The 15317-nt window shown below is 37.6% G+C and overlaps 1 protein-coding gene across 1 annotated transcript in view; it reads left to right on the forward strand.

The window, feature by feature from the left end:
• The window catches only part of FBN1 (fibrillin 1), a 374110-nt gene that overhangs the window by 174462 nt on the left and 184331 nt on the right, over nucleotides 1-15317 (forward strand). The window contains exon 7 of the mRNA XM_089670326.1: nucleotides 2716-2841. Coding sequence (XP_089526452.1) covers nucleotides 2716-2841 — 126 coding nt within the window. The remainder of the gene's footprint in view (nucleotides 1-2715; nucleotides 2842-15317) is intronic.

The raw sequence follows: 15317 nt of genomic DNA on the forward strand, positions 1-15317 counted from the left end.
GAACTTTTTGGTCTGAACTTCACTCGGCGTGTTTGGAGGAAAAAGAAGGATGAGTTGCATCCCAAGAACACCATCCCTACTGTGAAGCATGGGGATAGTAACATCATGCTTTGGGGGTGCTTTTCTGCGAAGCGGACAGGACGACTGCACTTTATTAAGGAGAGGATGAATGGGGCCATTTATTGTGAGATTTTGAGCAACAACCTCCTTCCCTCAGTCAGAGCATTGAAGATGGGTCGTGGCTGGGTCTTCCAACATGACAACGACCCGAAGCACACAGCCAGGATAACCAAGGAGTGGCTCCGTGAGAAGCATATCAAGGTTCTGGAGTGGCCTAGCCAGTCTACAGACCTAAATCCAATAGAACATCTTTGGAGGGAGCTGAAATTCCGTGTTGCTCAGCGACAGCCCCGAAACCTGACAAATCTAGAGGAGATCTGTGTGGAGGAGTGGGCCAAAATCCCTGTTGCAGTGTGTGCAAACCTGGTCAAGAACTACAGGAAACGTGTGACCTCTGTAATTGCAAACAAAGGCTTCTGTACCAAATATTAACACTGATTTTCTCAGGTGTTCAAATACTTATGTTCAGCAGTGCAAGACAAATAAATTCTTTAAAAAGCATACAATGTGATTTCCTGAATTTTTTTTTTTAATTCTGTCTCTCAGAGTGGGAATGCACCTACAATGTGAATTTCAGACCCCTCCATGATTTCTAAGTGGGAGAACCTGCAAAATCGCAGGATGTTCAAATACTTCTGTTCCTCACTGTATGTATGTATATATATATATATATATATATATATATATATATATATATATATACACACACACACAATATAGTAATGTCATTTCGGACCTATTCACATCTGAGCATTGCAGAAGTATTGGCCGCATTGCACAATTCTTGCCGTGATTCCAAATTGTGCTAAAACTGTGTTAAAATACACAGTGCTCTTTTGGGTGCCATTCATTGTTAATGGCACCCCAAATATTGTTAACAGACATGCATTTTGCCACACATTTTGTCATTTGACAAATATGCACCAAAATGAGCATTTTTAAAAAAATGTGTGTTGAATTTTTTTTTGTGCATTTTGGTGCTTTGTTAACATGTATTTTGGTTAATTTTTTACTTTCATTTTTGTGTGTGTTCTGGGAAAACATGCAAAATGCATGTCATGTTTGCAGTGCCATTATTTGTTAATGGCATCCAAAAGTGGCTAGCAGATGTTCTATTTGCCAAAATATGCATAAAAACAGGTTAAAATACATGCTAAGAAAAGTACCAAAATGTGCGATAAAAACCACACCAAAATGTGTGTTAAAATAACTTGTGTGAAAATGTGTGTTATTGCACCTAAATATGTGTATAGAAAAGCACCAAAATGCACATTAAACAACCCACACCAAAATGCATGTTAAAAAAATACAGCATGTTAAAAAGCAACAAAATTCATGTAAATAATGCCAAAATTCACAAAAAGGAGCCAAAGTAAACATTTACAGAATGTGCCAAAATGTGCGTAAAAAAGTACCAATGGTCAGTGATTATTATTTTCATGTAATTACATGGTCTTTGTAACTTTGGTTTCACTATTTAAACTCAGGTGATCTGTAATCACACAATTATCTCACAAAATCACATGCAGCCCTCCCCCTTCTACACAGATCTCAGGTGTTCTCAGAGGAAAAACTCCTTCTGAGAACAAATGTCCTCCACTTCATAAACAGGGGAACAGAGGAGAGAAGTGAAATGAGATAAATTATCTCTGCTTAATAAATGAGCTCCTTGGTTTGAAGAGCTTTGGGTACAAAATCAATCACAGTGCTACAACAGAATACAGTAAATCCAATGCAGTACAAACATAGACAAGGATATCACTATCTATGAGAAGCAAATGTATGGCTAAGTAATAACTGAACAAGCAAAGATGAGAGAATTAGGAGCTATAGCTGCAATTTTTAAAAATTGTTTTAAAGTTACTATATAATCCTGTAAATCCTGTATAATAATAATAAAGTTACGCTACTGTATCTGAATGGGAACATGTAACAAATATAAAGTAGGTGTTATCCAAATTTGTCTGCAAAAGTGGAAATACACTTTTAATCCTGTACTTGTCTCTATTATAGAAACCATAGAAATGTTGTTGCTTTAAATTATGGGTTTTACATAATAAGAGCAAGCAGTAACCCATAATAACAGTCACGTAAATTTTTTTTAAATGTTTGATTTAGATTATGTTATTATTTGTTTTTATTACTATATCATGCTATAAACAGAACTATGATGAAAACACAACCCTTTTCCACCAGCTGATCCACATACAAATTGCTAAAATTCTAGTTACCTGGCTCCCATGTTATTCCAGTAAATTCAGTCCTGATCCATAACATATATATACTTATTCTAGGTCTGAGATTCAGTAAGTATTGAGACCAGAAATAGCCAGTCAATTAGTATTGTTTGCAGGAGATGATCACCAATGTAACCCACATATTCCTCTGGAGGCTGATTTCTTTTAAATCATTTAATAAAATATTCTGTTCCTTGTTTAATCTCCAGTTTGGAAATTATTTTGGTACAAACCGGTCTTACATAATATTCATTTTAATGAACTGGTGACGGTCCTTAAGAATAATTAGCTGCAAGGGATCATACTGAGAGATGTTTTCAACATTTTGTGTTTTTGTTGTTCTGTTTCCTTGGGGCAGATGTGGATGAATGCCAAGCCATCCCTGGGATGTGTCAAGGAGGAAATTGCATTAATACAGTTGGATCTTTCGAGTGCAAATGCCCAGCTGGACACAAATTTAATGAAATAACACAAAAATGTGAAGGTAAGCGCTTTCCAAACGCATCTGGACAAAATCATTATTTCTTTTAATGTGTTTTAGGCATATTTCACAAGGCAGAGCCAAAAGAAGAGGTCTTTAGTAACAAATCAAATTTTATTTTTAATCAACTTTAATCAATTCATTGAAGCTTTAACAATAAAAGATAAGAGTGTGTTCTTGTTATAGACAGCGGCATGTATTTAGGCAGAATATATGGACATAAGATCCATTGTTGATGTTATTTCTTGGATGTGTACTGAGGACTGAGGATGTGTACTGGTATAAAAGTGTATTTCACTTGAAGCACTTTTTAAAATATTTAATGGTTAAGAGCATTAAATACTGCCAAAATATTTTGAGGGAAAAAGACTTCCCCTTTTTCAGGGCTTGAGCAGTCAATGGTAAAGTTGTTGTAAATCTTAAACATGCAATATGAACAAAGCATATCCTTCTACAGTGTGTACTTGTCTCCATCCAGGGAACTAAGTATAATTTCTGTCAGCTGCTTCATTCCTATGCTATCAGCATGAGTCATTTCTCATACGGTTTCCTGAAAGCAAGAAAAAAACGATGACAGGAGAGAGAGCTTCAGCACACAGTCTGTGATTGATATCCTCAGCTCTTTTCCTGTGTGCTGTGTTAAGTAGTGTGTGTTCTTTTCCTTCAGTAAGCTCTCAAAGCATTTCTCATTGATATCTACAGTGTAACTTCAGCTCCCTGCCCTCTGCTTTCGGAAAGCTCAGACAATCTTTATAAATTCTGTATTTTGAACAAATATAGAGAAGAAAAGACTGCAGAAAGACAGGTACAACTTATGAAGAATGATATCATCTCTGTGTATCACCTGATGCCAGTCCCTTCACTGGGTATATGTATGGGTTTAACAAAAGAGTGAAGGCGCCACCTCCAATTCAATCCCATATACAAAGAGAAGCTGCCTTCAAAAGTGAAAAACATACTAAAATAAAGAATAACCAAAAAAGGCGCTACTCATAAAAGTAATAAAGTGATAATTATCTGCATATGATTCAATATATAACACATAATATAATATAATAACACCCTGTATCAAATATAAATATATAATGTCCTTATGAAATAAAAAAATGTTAAAGCGGAGTTCCAGCTGAAAAAAAAAAGAAAAAAGTCAGCAGCTACAAAAGCTGTAGCTGCTGACTGTTATGCAGTCACTTACCTGTCCCTCGGTCCTGTAGTGTCCTCATCGCGGCTGGTTTCACCGGCCGTCTTCTCTCCCTGTGCACCCGGCTGTGACAGCTTGCAGCTTCATAGCCGGGTGCCCACTTCGCATGCGTGAGAAGCGCTGCGCTTTGTGAATGGTCCTGTAGTCTTCTGGGACCTGTCACGTGTCCCAGAAGACTACGGGGAGGGAGGGGGGAGAAGACAACTTCTGCTTCTGATTGCCTTAGGCCATCGCAGCAGAAGTGGGAGTGGGTACCTGTCAAATTCGGATACCCACTCCCCAAAGGTGCAAATCCTTAATGGGGAGCAGGGGACAAAGCATTAAAGCGGAACTTCCCCGTTTGGGTGGAGCTCCGCTTTAATAAGTGTCCAAAGAAAGGGAAAGTCCGTGTAATTAACTCCACAAAAGGTAGACCTTCCACACCCAGTGTCCAAATGATTTTCTTCTCCACCGCATAATCAAGATAATCAAGGCAAACTGTAGTCAGTCATATAAGAATAGCCGGTTCATCCCAGATTCTTCACAGTCTTCCACACAACAGGCTTGTAGAATCAGGATAGGACAGTACAAACACTCAGGAGAAAGAGATTTTCCATAGTGTAACAAGTTTATTCAAATCCAATTGATAAAAAAAGTAAGTATTATACTCACATATTAATGTGCCCAATATGTATGGGTTTACTACCACTCTGATACAATCACAAAATGATTGATGAAGACTAACATCTCTTGGTTGCACTAAAGGCATTCGGCTGATATGTTAGATCCATCATTGTTACACACACATGTTGATAAAAAGACCTGTTTCCATGTGTTGCAGTGCAGCATTCTGAAATAAAGCCGTTGTTGGTGCCTTAACCTAATCTTTCAAAAATGCATATTTTTTTTAAATAAACCTGAAGACAGTGGGGTTGATTGACTAAAACTGGAGAGTGCAAAATCTGGTGCAGCTGTGCATGGTAGCCAATCAGCTTCTAACTTCAGCTTGTTCAATTAAGCTTTGACAGTAAAACCTGGAAACTAATTGGTTTCTATGCCAAGCTGCACCAGACTTTGCACTCCCCAGTTTTAGTCAATCAGCCCCAGTGAGTGTTAAAGTATGTGTTCTAGGGTGAAGTCCTAATGGGTAAATGGTTGGCATAAGTTATTCTACTGCATTTTACATTGATTTGTTAAAAGGGAATTTCCAGATTATACTTTCAAGTAATGCAAAATTGTCAAGATTGTCATGCTGTAGTATCTTCTTCAATAAATGAAGGTATACAAAAACTGTAAGATTGATATTGGGGAGCCTTTTTTATTTGTTACCATTCCTGGGTTTGCTACTATCTGGATGTTTTCCATCACACTTTCTCTGTCCCTTGACTTTAGATGTCCTAAAGCAATAAATAAAATCACTTAAGGCAACAGTACTTATTGATTCTTAATGAGTGGTTACAGCAGCTTATCTAGGTACCCAGGAAGTAGAAGAAAGCAAATCTTTAAAACATTATATTGGTTGATTTACTAAAAGCACAATGACTGTTTGCTTTGCAAGGGAAGTTGCAATTTGTTGTAATTTTCCCCCTGATCTTAGTGAATGTGGTGAAGCTCTGTTGATTTCCATCATTCATTCATGTGCAAGCAAATTTATGTTTTCTTCCTTGGGTAAGTTTGGGTATTCTTTGCAAAGTGCTCCTTATTCACTAGTCTTTGGCGAAAATTTCCATACAGAGTTCAACTTCCTGCACAAAGTGAATTGCCTATTTGCCTTTAGTAAATCAACCCCATGGTATGTAAAGGCGAAGCTACTGCCTCACCAACCCAAGAATAGAGGGGTCATTTAAAATCTGTAATAATATTTGCATCCTGTAGTAGTAGACACCTTGATCTTTTACCCTTCAAGATGTACTATAGAAGGAATTGAGGAAATCTTTGTTTTAAACAGAAAATGTTAATAGCATTCATGTTTGCTCATTCATATTTCATTCACTGAGCTTATGTTATTTGCACATGTAGAATCGGAAAATGTGAGCTGGCTTAAAGTATAAAAGGAAATAGGATGCATCTTGGGCTTATGGGAGCTCATTTCACAAGGGTGGGATGGAGAAAGAAGCAGGTGCTTTGGCATCTCTGTATCATATGGTCTCATGTTGTACTTGCTAGGATCATGTTCCCTGCCCGTGTTATCAGCTCTCTAAGAGACGTGTCTGGGAGCTCTTACTAAAGTGCTTTCTAGAAGAGTCCTGACTCTAAACCTAATACTCTGCACTGACTAAAAGGTCCAGCACAGGATAAGGCTTAAGTGGTCTTTACACATAATCCATGTGCATTGACATCAGCCATATGTTTCAGGGGGTTTCTCAATTATATTAAAGGGGAAACACTAAAATCATTACATAATGCAAATCCTGAGGCAGCACTGAAAGGCACCCTTCATCTTTGACTGCTCAGTCTAGATCCTCACCATAACCCCTGCCCTATGTTAATCTCATCCTTGGATCCTTGGCCCTATGGATCAGCCACATTTTATGAAAAAAACTAATCCATGCAGACATGCAAATTCTGCATCCTGTTTCTTTAGTGTCCTTAGCAGCAGGAAGCAACTGAGTGACCATGAGGAGCGGTGGGTAGCAACTTCACTTCCCCCTGCTTTTTCTCATTGCCACCCATATCTATTATGCTGGGTTTCAAAAGACATGCTCATCTGCCCAGAGGATCCAACATTGTCCTTCAATGATCCGCTGGCCAGGTGTCCCAGCCACCACCTTGGTCTCCTCAGCTAGCTTCCTCTTCCAGATTTCTGGCATTCAGGCCCATGAATGGTGCAATGCAGCTCCATTGCTCTATGAATGGGCTCTCACAGCCATCTGAGCTAAATGATAGGGATATCCCAGAGAGCTGCAGGAGCCTAGGCTAGAATTGCACCTGGGGTGTGGCAACTAGAGAATAAACCAAAAAGAAAAAAAAAATTAAACAGCTCCCCTAAAAAATAAAGACACCAGCTATTTTTGGGGCATGGACACAAAGACAATTTGTAGAGTGAAGTTTCGCTTTAAGACCATATTGTTATGTATATTACAGTGTAATGTAGGGGAATAGGTTTATATTTACTAAAATACCTAAAGCCTAAGAACAAAATTGTTATATATTGCAACTTACTAGTTCTTAAAGGTGATAACTGCATTCATTTTCCTCTTTGAAAAGTGAAAGCTACGCTTATCTGCCTCCTCCCCACCTCCACTGCCACATTTGACACCTTTTGGGGGGGAGGGGGGAGAGGGTACCTGGTTTTGACAGATACCCACTTCCAGCACAGTTCGCCGTGTGACCTATGGACTTCTTTTTTGGGGGCATAGTAAAGAATAAGGTTTTTGAGATGAAGCCCCACATAATGGATGAATTGAAGGAGTTTACCTCACAAACATTTATGGACATTAATTTCAACCAGAATTTGTGTGCTACTAAGTGTCTGGGAATGGATCCAGGAATGTTGCAACATTGATGGAGGACATTTCGAACACCTATGAGAATACAGATTGGCACAATTTCAGGAACAGGATAAATGGATGTTGCACTTAAGACACTAAACACCGCCCTAAAAAAAAGAAATAGAATTAAAGTAAAATGCCATAATCCAATCAGCAATGTAGTGCCTACTTTTGGCTCACCCTGTAATGGAATATATGGGTTGAAACATAGTTTTCAGTATACCAAGGTGTTCAAAGGGTGTCATGGGTTTTATTTAGAGCTATTCATTCAAGTTTTAGTTATTCATTCAAATTTTAAAGAACGATTCCAGGTTAAAACATTTTTTAAGGAAATGATCCAGCCAGAACCACCAGTCTCGGCACATAAATCTGAATTTTTTTAAAGTTTTGTTATCATCAAATTATCCCTGGAAAGCAGCTTGATGTGTTGGATTTTACAGATACACATACACAAAGATCCCTAAAAATAAACTATGAGGGGGTGGAAGAATTTCTTGTAATCCTGACATTAAAGAACAATAACATTTTATCAAACACTTTATGTGTCACATTTTTGCTTTTTCAAGCAGTCTTTAAAATGTAATTACAATTATGTGTTTCTGTTGGCTGCTGATTACATTTTGGCTAAAGAATTTCTTCAGTAATGGTTACTATAAATGTTTAGAACTGATGTACAAAGTAATTTATTTTTAGCTGAATAAGCCATTGTTTTATCCTATTATGATATCCACCAGTGGCTGCCAGCCCGGGAAAATACCAATGTTCATGACATGAATACATTGTAGAAAATGTCACCTCATGTACAATTGAAAAAAACTTGTCCTAAGAAAATATGAGCCTGCCATCACTAGCCTGACTGTTCCAGTGCCTTCCATTTCATATTGGTTGTTGACTTTTGTATCCATAAAGGTCACAAGGTTTTGGCGAGTTGAGTAATTAGTAAAAATAAAGTCTTCATGTACAGTTGTGTTCAAAATAATAGCAGTCAGATATCACTAACCTGATCAGTCACTGTTTTTGGTAGAAATGATATTTCTACATGGCAAATAATTTACTAGCAGGTATAGTAGAGTAATAGAAATCCAACAGACCCAACAGTCATGATATGCATGCTGCTGATTCTGTGTAATTGAATCACTAATTGAAAGGGGCATGTTCAAAATAATAGCAGTGTAGAGTTCTATTAGTGAGGTCATTCATTCTTTGAAAAACAGGTGGCAATTATTGCCCTTATTTAAGGAAGGAAGGCAGCAAATGTTGTACATGCTGGTTACAGTGCATTTCTCTCTGAAATTCTGAGGAAAATGGGTTGTTCCAGACATTGTTCAGAAGAACAGCGTACCTTGATTAAAAAGTTGATTGGAGAGGGGAAAACATATAAAGAAGTGCAGAAAATGATAGGCTGCTCAGCTAAAATGATGGCAAATGCTTTAAAATGGCAACCAAAAACTGAAAGACGTGGAAGAAAGCGAAAAACTACCATTCGAATGGATAGAAGAATAGCCAAAATGGCAAGGACTCAGCCAAGAATCAGCTCCATGAAGATCAAAGAAGGTCTAAAGCTACCTGTGAGTACTGTTACAATTAGAAGACGCCTATGTGAAGCCAAGCTATCTTCAAGAAGCCCCCGCAAAGTCCCACTGTTGAAAAAAAAGACGTGCTGAAGAGGTTACAATTTGCCAAAGAGCACATTGACTGGTCTAAAGAGAAATGGCGCAACATTTTGTGGACTGATGAAAGTAAGATTGTTCTTTTTGGGTCTAGTGACCGGAGACAGTTTGTCAGACGACCCCCAAGCACTGAATTCAAGCCACAGTACACTGTGAAGACAGTGAAGCATGGTTGCGGAAGCATCATGATATGGGGATGTTTCTCATACTACGGTGTTGGGCCTATTTATCGCATACCAGGGATCATGGATCAGTTTGAATACATCAGAATACTTGAAGAGGTCATGCTGCTTTATGCTGAAGAGAAAATGCCCTTGAAATGGGTGTTCCAACAAGACAACGACCCCAAACACACCAGTAAGCGTGCAACATCTTGGTTCCAGACCAACAAGATTGACGTTATGGAGTGGTCAGCCCAATCCCCGGATCTTAATCCAATAGAAAACTTGTGGGGTGACATCAAAAATGCAGTTTCTGAGGCAAAACCAAGAAATAGAGAAGAACTGTGGAATGTAGTCCAATCATCCTGGGCTGGAATACCTGTTCACAGGTGCCAGAAGTTGGTTGACTCCATGCAACACAGATGTACAGCAGTTCTCAGAAACAGTGCTTACACAACTAAATATTAATTAAGTGAATCAAAGGAAAGCAAAATCTCAAACATTTTTCAGTTTATATAGTGAATGCTTGAGTTTGAAAAGAAAAATACAAACACTGCTATTTTTTTGAACATATATATTTTTCTTCATGTTTTGATTTGGAATAGAATGTGTAGTGTTCCCAATGCATTTGTGTGTATGGAAATAAAAGCTATTAGAAGGATTTTGAGCTTTATTCACTTTTATCAACACACTGCTATTATTTTGAACACAACTGTACATTGGGCAAAGTACTTTAAACTTCACTGCAGTTACATTAGGACACTGTATTGTGAAGATAATAACAGTGTTGGATCTCTATTTGACATTTTACTTATAACTGCTAGGAAGATAGAGCTGTATTTATATATTTGTTTTTGGTTTGAATTTAACATATTAGTTCAAGTTAACCCAGATAATGCATAATTAAGTATTTATATATTCTATAAAAGTAGTAAAGGCACCTAAAAGAACATACATTTCTGTAGCTATAATCATTGTGGAGAAATGCATCTTCACAAATTCAAGTTTACACAGGAGAACTAAATTCTCAGTCTTTTCCTGTAGAATAAGCCCTGGTTCACACTGGTGCAACTTCAGGCGTGGCATGCGATTTACAAATTGCACCTTAAGTTGCATCCAATGTATTTCTATGGCACTATCTTAATCAGTGCAATTTGAAGTAGTGCGATTTCAAAAATAGTTCCTGCACTACTTTTTTCCGATTTCATTGTGACTTGCATTGACTTCTGGTAAATTAAGTCACAAGCAGCAGTGATATTGGTACAAATCACAATGATCTATGGCTTTGAAATCGTGCTATATCACTTGAAAGTCGCATTCACTTCTAAGTCACATTCAGTGTGAACCAGGGCTTAGAATCTTTGCCCTTTAATGTAAAAATACAACAAATAAGGCCCCTTTCCCCTGTTTGGCCTGTTCAGCAGAGGATGCTGCTATAAACATTAGTGAATGATGTCCCTGCTATTGTTGTAGACCATTTTTCCTGCCCAAAAAACTCGCATAGCCCCCGGCCCCTACCCCCAATTCTTGCCATGTTGGTAGGACTCTTTCTCAAATTCAAACTCTGAACATACGCTCTCTCTCATCCATCACAGTAGCTCTGGGCTCACTGCATGCATGGTTTTGAATGAGAGGGAGAGTGTTGTTGCAATGTGGAGGCGAATATTAACTGCTATAGAGTTGATATAGTAATTATATGGGAGTTTTTGGATAGGTTTCTGGAGGGGCGAAAATGGCCCACAGCAATAGCAGGCACAGGGAGTTGCACAAAAAACACTCTTAAAATGGCCCCATCCTGCATACTGCAAGGGTTAAATGCTTGTTAAGTCTAGGGATAGAGGACTAATAGCCCTGCATTGTACAAGAAGACAGCAAGAGCTTTCTCACAACCCAGAGCATTAGAGAATAGGTTAGTGCCCAAAGCTTCTATTTGTTATACAATTGATAATGAGATTTGCCAGCACAATACAAACAGGGTAATTATGGTAAATATTACCTCCCCAGCTCCCTAGACACATAGTGAAAGAGAAGCTAAGCAAAATTTTTTAGTTCTGGAGTTTTCACAAAAAGATAATTTAAAAAAGTAAGCAGCAGCTTTTAAATATTTCTTTTCAAGTTATGCTACATGAATGGAAATGTGTTAAATATAAAATAGGTATTATCACAATTTTGTTGCAAAAGTGAAAATACACCTGAAGGGTTTACTTTTTCACAGTCATATTTACATTGTGAATACTTGTATAATTTTTGAAGTGTTAATGTTTAATTACTTTGACTCAGCAGTTGTTAGTTAAATCCTTCCTGTCAAGTGTACACACATATGTGGCCTCACTGAAGTGAGTCTTCTGCATATGTGTTTTTGCTGGGAGAACAGCATCAGGTCTTGTACTCAGGATGACTAGCCCTCTATCACATGATAGCTGTGATAGTCTGTGATTGGCTAGTGCAGTGATCAGTCACTGTACAGCCTGCCCTTGAACCCTTTCTCCTATTGAATGGAGAAACAGGTAACATTATATCTTTTTCACCTTGCTAGAGGAGACACTTATAAACAACAACAAAAAAAGTTGTGTAAAAAAATAAAATAAAGATAAAATAGCTAGATGAGGATTTGATCTAGGTAAGTCAGGGTCAAGGTTAGTGTCAAAGATCACAGTCAGGGTCAAAGATCAGGGTCAAGGGTCAGTGTCAGTGTATTTTAGAAAGGCTTAAAAAAATATATTTTTTTTAAATTTAGTATCAGTGTCAGTTATTGTCAGTGTCAGTGTGTTTTATGTAGGATTATTGGGTACAAACATCAAATAACATGCAGATACTCTTGTGATCCTCATTTGTTTTGGGTTGTTTTTTTGTGCTAGGTCATGGTGATGGCAAGAAATACACAGCTAAATTAAAAATATTTTTTTTTTACTTTTGGGGCCAATAAATAAACTAGGAGATATTCATTGCCATTTACCACCAAAGGAAGGCCCGGTGTCCTGAATAAAAACAAGGTATAATACTCCTGGATACACCAAGTCACTGCAAAGATATGTATAGTTTTAATAACACATGCCAAAGTTGCAAAACTGGCTTCAGACAATAGGATTTGTTTTACCTTCACCATGAAGGAATTAAGATTTTATTTTGTATCCATTGTAACAATATATATAATAAATCAAGACAAAAAGTGTATTGTAATGATAAAGGTCAGATTTTTATGGCACGTTATATTCCTTAGGTTTTTTTTAAACTGCTTTGTTTGTTGGGAGAATACAGGAAATCCCGTATACCACCACACTTATTTATAGAACTGAACCTGTTTTAGAATGTCCTATTTTTGCTTCATATCTGGAAGTAAGCATGTGCAGAAAAATTTGCATAAATATGACTTCCTCCATACATGTAACATGTACATTTCATATATTCTTCATACTGGTTACCATCAGTCTTCATATCAACCGCTACATAAAACCAATCTTGACTAACTGAAAAGTTTTTTTATGAGTCTTTTGAGTCTGCATATTTTTTTTTGTTGTGGTCAAATAATGTTTTCTCAGAAGTATCAATGAAAGGCAGAGCAGTTATTACCTTGCATGCATGGAAAAACCCAATTACCGCTTAGTAATCATTACTAACTATCCTTACTAACATTGCCTAATAACATGACCGCATGAAAATTTGGGAAAAACTACATCCCTTTCCATAAAATATTTTTTTTCCATGCCTTTGAGGCTGAAGTTTGGTTGTGGCAATTTTTACATAGTTACATTGGTCCACCTTGGTCTAATGTAAGTATGTATGTACCATACCTTTTGGAAAATAAAAATCACTGTAGGAGATACTGCCACTACACTGCTGGCTTCTAAGTCCCATGCTGAGGGTCTGTTCTGCTGCTTACTAGACAGAGGAGGTCATCTGCTCGGCACGTTCACTGTATTAGAGGTGACAACTACAGTGATTTCCAGCTTCCACAGGGATCCCATGGAAATGGCATACATGGGTTCAAGCTAGATTAATGTAACTATGTAATATTTTCCATACCTAAATTTCATCTTTAATTTAATTTTTGTTTCTGCATGTGACTGATTCTTTCCTTAGCATGGGCGCTGAGGAATTAGAAGCCCTATCAGGTTTTTTTTTATTGCTGTCTGTCCTCGCTGTGGAGATCAACCCTTTCCATTTGACCTGGGGGGACAGAACGGCGGGAAATTTAAAAATGTAAAAAAGTGACATTCACTAAATACACTAAAATCACATAGTAAAATATTACCGTATCAAACCATTTCACATACATTTTGTCCCAAGTGCTTTGTCTTGTGCCCTGCCTGCATTTTTACCGTTCTTTCTGCCTGGAAATTGAGAAATGTCCATGGCATCCAAAAAGCGTCCCTTTAGGTCAAAATCGGTTTTAGACCAGCTAGAGAACAGCGATAGTAAATTAGAACCACTTGCAGAATTGAGTGATAATGATTCGTGGGGAAATTTGTCATCAGACACTGAAAACGATTTTGCAACTTTGCTCAGTGATGTGCGAACTTGGCGCTATATTTCAAATTTCAGTGTTTTTGGTTTGATTATTTTATTGAATTACATTTATTATTATTATATTATTATTTTTTATGATTATTTATTAAATTATAATTTATGATTTCGTTTTTCAAATTTTAACATACCCGGGATGTCTACTAGACTCTTGTTCGGACAGATTTCAGTGAGTTATTCCTACAAATTACAGGCTTACAATAAACAAAAATACATATTTCCATGCAAAAAAATGTACAGCTTTGAGCACAGAAATACTGACATAATCGGACCGCTAGGGCATCCTCTTATGTGCAAACAAAAAATGCTGTCTGTTTATTTTTCTTGCATGTATTTGGGCGTTTTATGCAAAGTAAAACTTCATCAGATACACCAACCTGTGGGAAAGATTCTCTTGCAAAGTGCAACTTCCCTTGCACAATGAAAAGCCTATTTGCTTAGTAAATCAACCCCTATGAATCAATAATTCTGCTACTTTCAAATCAGCATTAGGGTGAAACTGTTAGCCAAAATATTTAAAACTACCTAAGAGCATCTGCTTAGCATGGTTTTTAAAATATATAAACTCATGTTACACCTAGATTCCTATCATTTCCATGTCTTTTTCTCCCAAGCTTCCTCTGGTCCTTACTGGGCTGCAGTAATGAGCTTGGGTTCAGTCCAAACTGGGCTCTGTCCAAACGTGGAGGTCAGCTGTCATTGCTGGGCAGGAGATTTTCCACCTTGCATCTGATATATGCAAAGAGGTTGAGATGCTCATGGCATCATTGACTTAATATGGTCACATAGCCATATTAGGTCAATGACATTGATGTAATATGGCCATGTACCCATATTAGGTCAATGATGTCATGAGCATTACCGTTGTTTGCGTACATCAGCTGCACGGTTGGATATCTCCCACCCAGCAATAATAGCTACCTTTCGGGTTCAGATGTACTTGGGTTCAAACCAAACCCAAAGTAAGTTATGAAGCTGTTGCTAGCCACTTCTCAGTAGCTCTCAGCTCTTTGAATCCAGGCAGTAGTTAGATCTCCAACAGGATCTGGCACCTGTGCCTCATATTAAGGCACTCTGCCAATCCCTCAGCACAACCTGAAGGCATTAGGTGTGGCTAAATAGGTTAGGAAACCAGATTTTGGAACACATTTAAAAAGAGAGCCACAGATCCTTAAAGAGCTTGGCTTTGTGCATTGGCTGCAGATCAACCAACCCACAATCTTCCTCTGACATTCTGTAAAGGCTAATGGCAAATAATTAGAAATAAATCACCATATAGCTATCCCCTAAAAATGTACATAAAAAAATAAAAAGGATGTTCTGGCACCCCCTGTTGTGAAGCCTTCTGACAATAGTGTAAACAGAGAAGCAATGATTTAACAAAATCTTTCATGTAATAAAATGTGTACAGAAGTCAACAACTCATTTCAAGAAATGTTTTAAGTAACCTAAA

This window comes from Staurois parvus, unplaced genomic scaffold, assembly GCF_062004578.1.
Source record: "Staurois parvus isolate SC_StPar_1 unplaced genomic scaffold, SC_StPar_1.0 ptg000089l, whole genome shotgun sequence".
Classification (NCBI taxonomy): domain Eukaryota; kingdom Metazoa; phylum Chordata; class Amphibia; order Anura; family Ranidae; genus Staurois; species Staurois parvus.